This window comes from Cebus imitator, unplaced genomic scaffold, assembly GCF_001604975.1.
Source record: "Cebus imitator isolate Cc_AM_T3 unplaced genomic scaffold, Cebus_imitator-1.0 Scaffold457, whole genome shotgun sequence".
NCBI classification, from domain to species: Eukaryota; Metazoa; Chordata; class Mammalia; order Primates; family Cebidae; genus Cebus; species Cebus imitator.
The window spans coordinates 385,524-399,137 of NW_016107772.1; the positions used below are offsets into that span (position 1 = coordinate 385,524).

The window sequence follows — 13,614 nt, forward strand, 5'->3', positions numbered from 1 at the left end:
GCTCTCTTGTCCAGGCTGGAGTGCAGTGGCACGATCTTTGCTCACTGCAACCTCAGCCTCCCAGTTCAAGCAATTCTGATGCCTCAGGCACCTGAGTAACTTGAACTACAGGCATGAGCCACCATGCCCAGCTAGTTTTTGTATTTTTAGATGAGACAGAATTTCACTATGTTGGCCAGGCTGGTTTTGAACTCCTGACCTCAAGTGATTCGCCTGCATTGGCCTCCCTAATTGCCAGCATTACAGGCATGAGCCACCATGCGTGGCCTATTTTTTATTTAGATATTTTGCCCAGTAATTTCCGGGGTGTTTCAAAAGTTTTTGTAGTTCATGAGATTTCCTTTTTTCTGTGTGTATGCATGCGTACACACTACCTGCACACACACACTCCTGCCAGTGGTTTTGCTCCGGGTCATTGCTTGGAAGCAATCGAGGAGGATGCTATTTACTGACAATTACTTTGATTTTATTTTTCCTGAGGAACACAGAAGTCTGATGGGACCCAGTACACAATGCCCCATTTCCCCTGAGCTCAGAGCCTGGAGAGTGACCAGGCACCAAAGTCAGGCAGCACTGCTGCTGAGGGCCAGGGCTGGAGCTGGGGCTAGCTCTGTTCACCATGACCTTCACATGTCTTTCCCCAGTTGACATCTCTGAATGTTGTTTTACACAGACTGTGAAGCCGTGGCATGAAGGTGACAAAGCCTGGGTGTCATGGGAGCAGACTTTTAATATCAGCGTGACAAAGGAATTATTAAAGAAACTAAATTTCCACAAAATAACCTTAAGCCTTTGGAACATTAAGGACAAGGTGTCAAGAAAAGCCAGATATTACCGATTGAAGACTGCCGGTCTCACAGACGACGTGGGAGCTTTTCATAAGTCAGGTGCTCTGGTTTTATTTGAAATGGTTCTGGAAGCCTAGGGCTTACTCACTAGTAACAGCACAAAAGCCAGTGTCTCCTGGTTTCCTTCCTCTAATTGGCATGTGCACACACGGTTTCTGGATCTGTGGCAGGGCATTCTACTAGGTCGTGCTGTGGTGATAGGAAGGGCCACCCCGGGCAGTGATGGTGTGGTGGGCAGTGTTCCTGCAACTCCACCTTTTGGGCCGTTTTATTTTAGGGCAGCTTTGACTCGGGCACTCACCACCGGCCGGGACTAGTATTATATGTTTATTAAAAAAAAAAAAAATTAGAGGATGCCAAGAAACAAAAGAGAAAACTTAAAAATCCTACCACCCCAAGATAGTCATCTTAACATTTTCATGTAGACCTTTCCAGACTCATTTGTATAAATATTATGTCAATATCAAAGATTTTTTTTGTTTTTGAGACAAAGTCTCGCTCCGTCATCCAGGCCGGAGTGCAATGATGTAATCTTGGCTCACTGCAGCCTCTGCCTCCCTGCTTCAAGTGATTCTCCTGCCTCAGCCTCCCGAGCAGCTGGGACTACAGCCATGTGCCACCACGCCCAGCTAATTTTTGTATTTTTAGTAGAGTTGGGGGGTTTGCCATGTTGGTCAGGCTGGTCTCGAACAGCTGACCTCAGGTGATCCACCCGCCTTGGCCTCTTAAAGTACAGTACTGGGATCACAGGTGTGAGCCACTGTGCCAGGCCAATGTCAGAAAGTCTTTTGAACTCCCTTGAAGGAGAGGGACCAGGAGGGGTGGAAAGATCCAGGCTTTGAAGCCAGACAGTGGAATTCAGTCCTGTCTCCGTCTTGTACTTGCTGTTGACCTGGGCATATTCCTGAACATACGTTTCTCATCTGTAAAAAAGGAAAAACAACTAGTACCTCCTTCTCTGGAATACTGGAGGCAGGGTGACGGGAGCGGTCCACCTGGGTACAGGCAATAGGGAAGCTATGCATTGTCCATAGAAAAGTTAAGAACTGTGGCTGAGTGCAGTGGCTTACACCTGTAATCCCAGCACTTTGGGAGGCTGAGGCGGGTGGATCATGAGGTCAAGAGATCGAGATCACCCTGGCCAACATGGTGAAACCCCATTTCTACTAAAAACAGAAAAATTAGCTGGGCATGGTGGTGCATGCCTGTAGTCCCAGGTTCTCCAGAGGCTGAGGCAGAAGAATTGCTTGAACCCAGGAGGCAGAGGTTGCAGTGAGCCTTGATCGCACCACTGCACTCCAGCCTGGCAACAAAGTGAGACTCTGTCTCAAAAAAAANAAAAAAAAAAAAAAAAAAAAAAAAAAAAAAAAAAAAAAAAAAAAAAAAAAAAAAAAAATTAAGAACTGTAATTAAATGCTACCAATTAAACTATGGCATGGCATTAATTGTAAGATGCCTTCTGATGCTTAGAGATGTTAAAAATAAAAGCAGGTATAGCAGTTCATGTCTGTAATCCCAGCACTTTGGGAGCCTGAGGCAGGACTTTGAGACCAGCCTGGGTAATGTGGCAAGTCCCTGTCTCTATGAAAAAAATTTAAAAATCAGCCCAGCATGGTGATGCGCACCTGTAATTCTAGCTACTTGGAAGGCTGAGGTGGGAGGATTGCTTAAGCCTGGGAGGTCGAGATTTCCGTAAGTTGTGTTTGTTTGACCGCACACCAGCCTGGGTGACAGAGCAAAACCTTGTCTCAAAAAAAAAGCAAAACAGATGTACATATTAGAATCAATGATTCTAATGATGTATAGTGCTATTGTTGTCGGCGCCTTCCAGATGAGTGTAATTATCCTCACTTTTGTGTGGCTGGAAAGCCTTGCCTTTCTCTGATTTTCCAGCCTGACTTCTCAAGGAGGCTTTCTGACCTTGGAGGCTTGGAACTTCCCATATTTAATCTTTCATTTATGTTCAGGGTTTTTTACTCTTGATACTATTGACATTTTGCGTCGGATAAATTCCTTGCTGTGGGGGCTGTTCTGTGGATTGCCAGGTGTTTTGCAGCGTCTCTGGCCTCTACTAGCTGCCAGTCGTGACAATCGGAGTTCTTCAGACATTGCCAGATGTCCCCTGGGGGTCAAAATCGCCCCTGGCTGAGAAACACTGGTATATACCTGCATTACAAGTTGTAGACTTCCAGCTTGAGAAAATGGGACTCGAGGTAATTTTTCTCGCCTGGACCAAAGGAAAGAACCACACCCTCAAAGTGTGAGCGTTGGTCCGCCTGCATCAGATGCTTACCTGCAGATTCTAGGCCTGATTCAGAGCTGCTGAGCCAGACTTTCTGGTCAGTATCTGCCCTGCAGTGGGCTCTCATTGGGGTAGGGTGCTGAGGTGGGAGTATCGGGAAGGGTTCCTGGAGGAAGGCCCACAGTGGCAAAGAGATGGGTAAAGGGAATTTGGTGGCCAGAAAAGAAGGAAGGAAGGAAGGGTGTGCTAGGGCCTCCAGGGAGAGCCCTCAAGCCTCTTGTTCTGAGTATTCTTATTGATTGATTGAGACAGGCTCTCACCTGTTGCACAGGTTGGAGTGCAATGATGTGATCATAGCTCACTACAGTTTTCAGCTCCTGAGCCCAAGTGATTCCTCCTGCCACAGCCTCCTGAGTAGCTGGGACCACAGGTGCCACTATACCTGGTTAATTTTTAGATTTTATCTTGTGTAGACATTGGGTCTTACTATGTTGCCCAGGCTGGTCTCTAACTCCTGGTGTCAAGCAACCCTCCTGCCTTGAACTCCTAAAGTACTGGGATCGCAAGTGTCAGCCACTATGCCTAGCACTGTGAAATGTTGAAATGACAGCACCTGCTCCCTCTTGAACCCTGTCCCAAGCTTAGCATCACTGCTTAAAGAAGTTTTTCTCATTAAAAAAGCAGTGCAAATTCACTTTATAGAGCAATTTAGCAAAAAAAGAGAAGAAATTAAAACCTCATGATTTCTGTCCAGAGAGAGCCATTATTAACATTTTTTCTGTGAATGTAGTGTACATGTTGTCTTAAGTCCTGCCTTTTCTCCTTAAAAAGATTTCTTACAGAAACTCTTGTTTCTTGGGAGTGCAAGAAACACTAAGAATTCTGTCTCATGTTATGAAGGAGGTAGGATGCTTCCTGGATGCCTGGTGGTAGGTCGCAATGCCAGAACTTGGTAGCTTTTAGCCTGCTGGTCTTGAAGGACACATCCCAACCCATGTCTGTACTAGTCCGGGTTCTGTGGAGGGAAGGACTAATAGGATAGATGTATGTATGAAAGGGAGTTTGTTAAGGAGTTCACTTGATCACAAGGTAAAGTCCCACAATAGGCCGTCTGCAAGCTCAGGAGCCAGGAAGCGAGTCTGAGTCTCAAAATGTCAAAAATAGGGAAGCCTACGGTGCAGCCTTCAGCCTGTGGCTGAAGGCCTGAGAGCCCTCTGGCAAGCCACCGGGTGCAGGTCCAAGAGTCCAAAAGCTGAAGAACTTGGCGTCTGATGTTTGAGGGCAGGAAGCATCCAGCACTGGAGAAATATGAAAGCCGGAAGACTCAGGAAGTCAGCTCCTTCCATGTTCTTCTGCTTGCTTTCTTCTAGCCGAGTGCTGGCAGCCGATTAAATGGTGCCCACCCAGACTGAGGGTGGGTCTGCCTCTCCTAAACCACTGACTCAAATGTTAACCTCCTTTGGCAACACCCTCGCCAACATACCCAGGATCAATACTTTGCATTCCTTCAATCCAATCAAGCTGACACTCAGTATTAACCATCACACTCAGCATTTCTCTTCCCTTCAATCTGCTCATCTGCTTGATTTCTAAGGACTGGTTGAAGACAGCATTCTTCTCAAAGCCCCCAGTCCTATTTAACTCCTCCTTTGCCCTCAATTCTCAACACCTCCACCCAGTTCCCAGGAGGTTTCCTCCACCTGTTCTTGGGAGAGCTCTCTGCCCAGCTGTCTTCTCCCTCCTGCCCTCTGGCTTTCTCTGCACCCAGGTTTGTTTGCCCTCCTCTCCTGCCACTGTGGCCTTGCCTTTCTCTGTCTTCCCTCCGGCTTTGGTGCTGCCTTGCTCTGCAGCTGTTCATGGCTGCCCCAGGGCCTTTAGGGAACCAAGTGTAGACTTTGAGTCTGGGCTTGAAGGCATTTTACAATCTGCTTCCAAGGCTCCTTCTCACTGCCACTGCCCCTTCATACCACAGCCCACCTCCTGGTCCCTGAAGACATGTGGATCTCCCTTGTGGTAAGGCCTGCCTCCAGCCAGCTGGGCGTTCCTCCATGGCTCTCAGCCTCATCTCTTTCTCCAAAAATGTTATCTATCATTCAACACTGAATCCAATTTCACCTCTTTTTTTTTCTACTTCTTTCTTGTAGCATCTTTCATCTCCATTTGTTAATTCACTTCCTCCATTCATTCATTCATTATCCTGCCCATTCTTGGTGGCTGCCATGTGCATGCGAGGCCTCTAGGGATAGAAATGAAGGGCGTTGAGGAGCTGACACCCTAGCTGGGGACGGGGCACTCTGGCTGCAGTCCTGGTTTTGCTAAGGACAAGCTATCTGACCACAGGAAAGTCGCTTCAGTGTCATATCTTAACCCTTGAGGTGGGGGAATACTCCTGCCCTCAAAGTGGAATTCGAGGAGCCAGTGAGGCAGTGCATGTCTGGGCTCAATGCTCGCATTTGGAGGATGCCGCTGGCTGAGGTCTGAGAACCTCAACGCGTGTGCCTATCCCAGACATGTGTGCTTATTGTTTTGAGTTTCCTGGAATTTGGAGGCAGCTTCCTAGGCAGCATCTCCAGGAGAATACGGACCTTATCTACTGCTTCATCTTCTTCAGAGGAAGGTGACTGTCACTACAGGTATACCTTGACTTATTGTGCTTCGCTTTATTGGGCTTCACAGAGATCATGTTTTTCCAGATTGGAGGTTTGTGGCAACCCTGTGTCAAGCAAGTCTATTGGTGCCATTTTTTCAACCTTTGCTCACTTTGTCTCTGTCACATTTTGGTAATTAATTCTTGTGGTTTTTCAAACTTATTATATTTGCTTTGGTGATCTATGATCTGTGATCTTTGATATCACTATTGCAAATGTTTGGAGGTGCCACAAACTGCACGTGTGTGAAATGGTGAACTTAAATGCTGTGTGTGTTCTGACTCCAGAACACAGGGAACTTAACTGATAAATGCTGTGTGTGTTCTGACTCCAGAACACAGGGCTCCAGTGACCAGCCATTCTCCCATCTCTCTCTCCCTCTCCTGAGGCCTCCCTATTCCGAGGCACAATACCGAAATTAGGCCAATTAATAACTCTACAACGACCTCCAAAGTGTTCAAGTGAAAGGAAGCATTGCACATCTCTCCCTTTAAGTCAAAAGCTAGAAATGATTAAGCTTAGTGAGGAAGCCACATCAAAAGCCTTGGTAGGCTGAAAGCTAGGCTTCTTGTGCCAAACAGTTAGCCAAGTTGAGAATGCAAGGGAAAAGTTCTAGAAGGAAGTTAAACATGCTGCTCCAGTGAACGCAGCAATGATAAGAAAGAGAAACAGTCTTATAGCTGACACAGAGGAAGTTTTAATGGTCTGGCTAGAAATCAAACCAGCCACATTAGCTGAAGCCTAATTCAGAGCAAGGCCCTAATTTTCCTCAGTTCTATAAAGGCTGAGAGAGGTGAGGACACTGCAAAAGAAAAGTTTGAAGCTGGCAGAGACTGGTTGATGAGGTTTCAGGAAAGAAGCCGTCTCCAGAACAGAAAAGTGTAAGGTGAAGCAGCAAGTTAGATTTAGTTAAGATCACTGATGAAGGTGATGACACTAAGCCACAGATTTTCAGAGTAGACGAGACAGCCTTCTATTGGAAGAAGCTACCATGTAGGACTTTCATAGCTAGAGAGGAGACGTCAATGCCTGGCTTCAAAGGACAGGCTGACTCTCTTGTTAGGGGCAGTGTAGCTGGTGACTTAAAGTGGAGACGAGTGCTCATTGACCATTCCCACAACCCTAGAGCCCTTAAGAATAGTGCTAAATCTATTCTGCCTGAGTTTTCTAAATGTAATAACAAAGCCTGCATGACAGCACATCTGTTTACAGCATGGTTTACTGAATATTTAAAGCCAACTACTGAGACCTGCTTAGAAAAAAGACTCCTTTCCAATATGACTGCTCATCGATAATGCACCTGGTCACTTAAGGTCTCTGATGGAGGTGTACAAAGAGATGACTTTTGTTTCAACAACCATGCTGCAGCCTATGGATCAAGGAGTAATTTTGACTTTCAAGTCTTATTATTTAAAAAACACATTTCATAAAGCCATAGCTGCCATAGATAGTGATTCTTTTGATTGATATGGGCAAAGTAAATTGAAAACCTTCTGGAAGGCCCAGGCACAGTGGTTCATGCCTGTAATCCCAGCACTTTGGGAGGCTGAGGCGGGTGGATCACCTGAGGCCAGGAGTTTGAGACCAGCCTGGCCAACATGGCAAAACCCCGACTCTACTAAAAATACAAAAAATAGCCAGGCGTGGTGGTGGGCACCTGTAATCCCAGCTGCTCGGGAGGCTGAGGAAAGAGAATTGCTTGAACCCATGGGGCAGAAGTTGCAGTGAGCTGAGATCATGCCATTGCACTCCAATCTGGGTGACAGAGTGAGATTCCATCTCAAACAACAACAAAACCTTCTGGAAAGGATTCACCATTCTACATGCTTTTAAAATATCTGTGACTCATGGGAGGAGGTAAAAATATCAACATTAATAAGAATTGGAAAAAGTTGATTCCAACCTTCATGGATGACTGAGGGGTTCAAGACTTCAGTGGGGCAAGTCACTGCAGATGTAGTGGAAAGAGCAAGAGAGCTAGAATTAGAAGTGGAGCCTGAGGATGTGACTGAATTGCTGCAGCCTCATCAAATTTGAACAGATGAGGAGTTTCTTCTTATGGATGAGGAAAGTGGTTTCTTGAGATGAGATAGAATCTACTTCTGGTGAAGAGGCTGTGAACATTGTTTAAATGACAACAGGATTTTGAATAGTACACAAATTTAGTTGATAAAGGAGGAGCAGAGTTTGGGAGGATTGACTCCAATTTTGAAAGCAGTTCTACTGTGGGCAAAATACTATGAAACAGCCTCACATGCTGCGGGAAAACCTTTCATGAAAGGAAGAGTCGATCAATGCAGCCAACTTCATGGTGAGGTGAACCCAGCCCTCAGCACCCACCACCCTAATCACCGAGCAGCCGCCAACATCGGGGCAAGACCCCCACAGCAAAAAGATGATTACCCGAAGGCTCAAATGATTGTTAACTTTTTTTTTTTTTTTTTTTGAGATAGGGTCTTGCTCTGTCCCCCAGGTAGCAGTGCAAGAGGGTGATCATGGCTCACTGCAGCCTCGACCTCCCAGACTCAAACACCCTCCCACCTCAGCCTCGAAAGCAGCTGGAATTACAGGTGCCCAGCTATTTTTTCTTTTTTGTAGAAACAATGTTTCACTATGTTGCCTAGGCTTGTCTTGAACTCCTGGCCTCAAGTGATCCTCTCACCTCAGCCTCCCACAGTACAGAGATTACAGGCAGAAGCCACCGTGCCCAGCTTGTAACATCTTTTAGCAATAAAGTATTTTTTTCTCTCTTTTCCTTCCTTCCTTTTCTCCCTCCTTCCCTTCCTTCCTTCCTTCTTTTTCTCTCTTTTTTATGAAGAGACAGAGCCTCTTTCTGTTACCCAGGCTGGAATGCAGTGGTGCAGTCACAGCTCCGTGCAGCTTCAAACTCTTAGGCTCAAGCAGTCTCCCAGGTCAGCCTCTCAAAGTGCTGGGGTTACAGGCATGAGCCACTGTACCTGGCCCAATAAAGCATTTTTTAAACTAAGGTATGTACTTTTTTTTTTTTTTTAAAGATATAATGCTGTTGCACACTTAATATAAGACTACAGTATGGTATAAACATAATTTATATGCACTGGGAAAATTATGTGTGACTCACTTTATTGTGATACTTATTTTAGTGTAGTCAAACTAAATCCACAATATCTCCAAGAAATGCCTGTAGTATTGGTCACTGCCAATCAAAAAGAAAGAAAGAAATGCCCGTAATAGATATTCAATAAGTATTTTGGATTGATTGACTCAATGTTTCTTTCTTCTCCTGCATTCTAGATGTGAGACATTTGGTTTTAAATCAGAGAAAATTATCTGAACAGGGTATTGAGAATGGCAACATTGTCAGAGAGGAGTGGAACCAGGAACATCCACGAGGAAAACAAGAAAAAGCAGAAAAACACCCGAAGTCTTTGCAAGGTGAGCAGAGAAGGTCTTTGTGGAGAAGCTGAGTGCAAGGCAGCGCAGGGAAGGCTGTTGCATGGTGCGCTGGGGCGGTGCGTGTGCACGGGAGTCCCTCCTGCGTGTTGGCAGTGGAGGCGGTGGGGCTCACCCTGCCACACGGCTGCACTGCTCTTGCTGCATGGCTTAGTTTTTGTTGCTGATTCTTTTATTTTTAAATTTAATGTATGTGTGTGTGTCCAAAAATTTTCTTTTCCTTTTTTTGAGACACAGTTTTGCTCTTGTCTCCCAGGCTGGAGTGCAATGGCACAATCTTGGCTCACTGCAACATCCACCTCCCAGGTGGAAGCGATTCTCCTGCCTCAGCCTCCCAAGTAGCTAGGATTACAGGTGCCCACCACCACACCCAGCTGATTTTTGTTTTTGTTTTTGTTTTGTTTTGTTTTTTGAAGTGAAAGGTTTCACATATTTATTACTGAACCGAGGCAACCAAAGCCGCCTTCTTTTTTTTTTTTTTTAAACATGAATAATGGAAGCACTGTGGATTGTACTAACTAATGCTTTCATAACAGATACAGAAAGGAAACTATTCAAACTTCTCCAGATAGCGGTGACATTTCTCAGCTTGATTTGGTAACACGATTGTGACCTTCAGACAGCATAAATGTGTGTGCCATCGTATGTGTAATTTCTTATAGACCCAGCTTGGTTCTTCTCCAATGTCTCCTTTTGGAGTTGTACCTGATTTTATTACCAGTTTTCATCCGAATCCACTGGGGAATGGGACGATTTCGCCTTTGTTTCTTGGCCAGGAATCGCTTAATCCTGAAAGTCTTGTGAGAAGACTTGGCAAGAAACAGAGAAAAGCACACACCACGATGGCAGAGAAAGGAAGAGAGCGATTTTTTACTTTTAGTAGAGACGAGGTTTCACCTTGTTGGCCAAGCCGGTCTCAAACTCCTGACCTCAGGTGATCCACAAGCCTCAGCCTCCCAAAGTGCTGAGGTTACAGGTGTGAGCTACTGCACCTGGCCTCAAAAACTTTTCTGACTGTAGAAGTTATATATGTGGTTTTTGGAAAATTTAATGAATAGATAAAGTATAAAACAGAAAAAAACATAATTTCATCATAAGGAACAATCTATGTAACATTGTAGTTACTATATTGCAGAGAATTTCTTTGTTTCTTGCTCTGTCACTCAGGCTGGAGTGCAGTGGTGCAATCTCGGCTCACTGCGATCTCTGCCTCCTTATTTCAAGTGATTCTCCTGCCTCAGCCTCCCGAGCAGCTGGGACTACTGGGATGAACCATCCATCACACCCAGCTATTTTTTGTATTTTTAGTAGAGACAGAGTTTCACCCTCTTGGCCAGGTTGGTCTCAAACTCCTGACCAGGTGATCCTCCCGCCTTGGCCCCCCAAAGTGCTGGGATTACAGGCATGAGCCACCTCGGCCAGCCTAGGATTTTTCTTTTTTCTTTCTTTTTTTTTTTTTTTTTTTACACAGATTAGGTTATCCTGGATACATACTCCTGTATTTAGAGATTATTAAGATGCCATCACATGCGCTTTCCCTTCTTGTTGTTACTCATTTATTATTTTCTATTAAGACAGGGTCTCACTCTGTCACTCAGGCTGCAGTGCTTACTATACTCAGGCTTGATCACAGCTTGCTACAGCCTTGAACTCCTGGACTCAAGCAATCTTCCTGCCTCAGCCTCATGAGTAGCTGGGATGACAGGCATGTGCCACCAGGCTTAGCCAGTTTTAAAATATTTTATAGAGATGGAATCCTGCTATATTGCCTGGGCTGGTCTCAAACTCCTGGGCTCAAGAGATCCTCCTGCCTCAGCTTCCCACAGTGCTGGGATTACAGGTGTGAGCCACTGCACCAGGCTGCACTTTCCTATTTTTTTTTTTTTTTTGGGACGGAGTTTCGCTCTTGTTACCCAGGCTGGAGTGCAATGGCACAATCTCGGCTCACCGCAACCTCCGCCTCCCGGGTTCAAGCAATTCTCCTGCCTCAGCCTCCTGAGTAGCTGGGATTACAGGCACGCGCCACCATGCCCAGCTAATTTTTTGTATTTTTAGTAGAGACGGGGTTTCACCATGTTGACCAGGATGGTCTCGATCTCTTGACCTCGTGATCCACCCGCCTCGGCCTCCCACAGTGCTGGGATTACAGGCTTGAGCCACCGCGCCCGGCGCACTTTCCTATTTCCCGAAAAACTTTCCATGAACTTCATTTGTGGTGACTAAGTAGTATTTCATCTTCTGGTCAGACTGTAATCTATTCCCTATGGTTGGGAACTTGGGAATCTTGGGACTATTTTCATTTTCTAATGTAAACAGTACTGAAATGGACAATTTAATACATAATAGACTTTTCTCTTTCTGTTGGCTGTTATATAAGGAACTGGAGGTCTCCTCTTGACTGCATTTATCAAAATAATTGAAACTAGTCTGTATGTTTATTCATTCACTCACTTACTAATTTTTTTACTGAGTGCTTACCATATCCCAGGCCTCTGCCTAGAGACTGACATTACAGAAATGGGTCAGGAGCCCTCATTTCTTGGTCAGCTAGCATGTAACAAAAAGCTTGGAAATATTTGCTATTATTTTCAGGTTCTCAACAAGCAGAGCCTGAAACTTCTTCCAAGAACAGTGAGGAATATGAGAAGTCCCTCAAAACGGATGATTCTTCCATGGTTCAGTAAGGATTGAATGATATTTGGGCGGTAGGAGTGAAGCCCCTCTTGTACTAGCCCTACTATGAGCCATGGTAGGTGTTTTTAGTAAATCCAGTTAAATTGGAGCTCATGCAATCCAGCCTAAATTAAGGGAGCAGGGAAAGGGCAGCTTGTGTTTGTGAGTACCTGTTGCACCTCAAGCTTTCTGCGTGCATTATTTACCTTATTTGATCCTCATAATGACAACTTTATGAGGTGATATGACTATCTCCATTTTCTACACAAGGTAACTGAGTAATTAAGTGATTTACACAAAGTCATAAACCAGAATTCCTGGTTAAGCCAGGATTCCAACTCACACCTTCAGACTCCTGAGTCTCCAGCCATCCTGCATGAGGTCAGTTGCTCTTAGGGTCTCTGGTAGCCTGAGAAGGGTCTGGAGAAGGAGACTCCTTGGATGCTATGGGGACCAGGGAGAGAATGGAAGCCCAGCTGATAGTTTGGGAAAATGGAATGAGAAGAACCAATAGAACATGGCTTTAAACAATTTTGGTTTTTAAAAATTGCTTTTGTATTGAATGTATAGATTAATTTGGGAAGAATTAACATTTTTACATTGTTAAGGTATCTCATCCATGATCATGGTATATCCTTTCACTCAATTCAGACCCTTCCTTATGTCCTTTAATAGAGTTAATTTGTTCTACCTATAAATGTGGATAATTCCTAAAAGTGAATTCTTAGATGTTTTATAGTTTGGGCTATTTTTATAAAAACATATTATTTCTCATATTTTTTGAGTTGGTTAGTACCTTGAATGCAGACCAACTGTGCCAACATTACTGGGGATTTGATACAAATGCAGAATTTCAGGCCTGCCCCTGGTTTACTGAACCAGAGTCTGCATTTTATTTGACAAGATCCCTAGGTAACTCACAGGCACATTGAAAACTTAGAAGAACTGTGTTAGAGGAATGCACTATAAGATTTTTTAAAAATCTGCTTTCATTTAGTCCATCAGTAAATAGATTTTCAGATCGAGCCCCTGATTTTTTTCACCTTCATTAATTTTTCTCTTTGTGAATTTTCTAGATGGAGTGTTTCAAGAACACCAACCATTTCTTTGGCAGGAGCAAGCATGATGGAGATCAAGGAATTAATTGAGAATGAATCATTTAGCAGCTTAAACATATTAGACAGACAAAGATCTCAAAGTAAGTTAGGATCTGGGAATTTTATAATACAACTAGACTTGGAAGAATTATGAAATATTTTAAATTCAGGATACTTCAATGAGATTCTTGCATATTTGACCAAATGTTTCTCAAAAGTAAGAGTACTATATACATTTTCAACTTATGCATTCCATCCTTACTGTCCATCCATCCATTCCCATTTATCCACTCATCTATCTGTCTATCCCATCTATCCATCCATCCACCTGTATTCATCCATCCACCATTCATCCATCCCTATCCATCCATCCCCATCCACCTGTTCCATTCATTCATCCATCCATCTCCATCTATCCATCCATTTGTTCCATTTCTTCTCATGTCATTCACTCAACCTCATCATCCATCCCACTCCACCAATATTTTTGACCCGTGGTGTTATGCATATGGAGGACATGAAAATCTCTAATATCTAGTGGAGACTTTCAAATAAAGAATTATAATTCTATGTGATAGATGCTATGGTAGGGGTAGGTATATGGTATTTGGGGAAGCATAAAAGAGTAGTGTTTATGGGAAGACTCCTTGAAAGATAAAGTATTTACTCTTTTT

At 44.3% G+C, this 13,614-nt stretch overlaps 2 protein-coding genes across 5 annotated transcripts in view; one reads left to right on the forward strand and one right to left on the reverse strand.

Annotated features, from left to right (window-relative positions):
- CFAP92 (cilia and flagella associated protein 92 (putative)) overlaps window positions 1–13,614 on the forward strand; it is a 75,207-nt gene that overhangs the window by 4,641 nt on the left and 56,952 nt on the right. For all 4 annotated transcript variants that reach the window (XM_037732600.1, XM_037732601.1, XM_037732602.1 and 1 more), the window contains exons 4-7: window positions 674–887; window positions 9,012–9,152; window positions 11,763–11,850; window positions 12,920–13,041. In XM_037732600.1, coding sequence (XP_037588528.1) covers window positions 674–887; window positions 9,012–9,152; window positions 11,763–11,850; window positions 12,920–13,041 — 565 coding nt within the window. The remainder of the gene's footprint in view (window positions 1–673; window positions 888–9,011; window positions 9,153–11,762; window positions 11,851–12,919; window positions 13,042–13,614) is intronic.
- LOC108291498 (60S ribosomal protein L39-like) lies at window positions 9,802–11,724 on the reverse strand. The gene is made up of 2 exons (XM_037732596.1): window positions 11,684–11,724; window positions 9,802–10,043 (listed from the first exon to the last, which is right to left on the reverse strand). Exons 1-2 carry the CDS (start codon window positions 11,722–11,724, stop codon window positions 9,827–9,829), a joined length of 258 nt encoding a protein of 85 aa, XP_037588524.1. The 3' UTR covers window positions 9,802–9,826.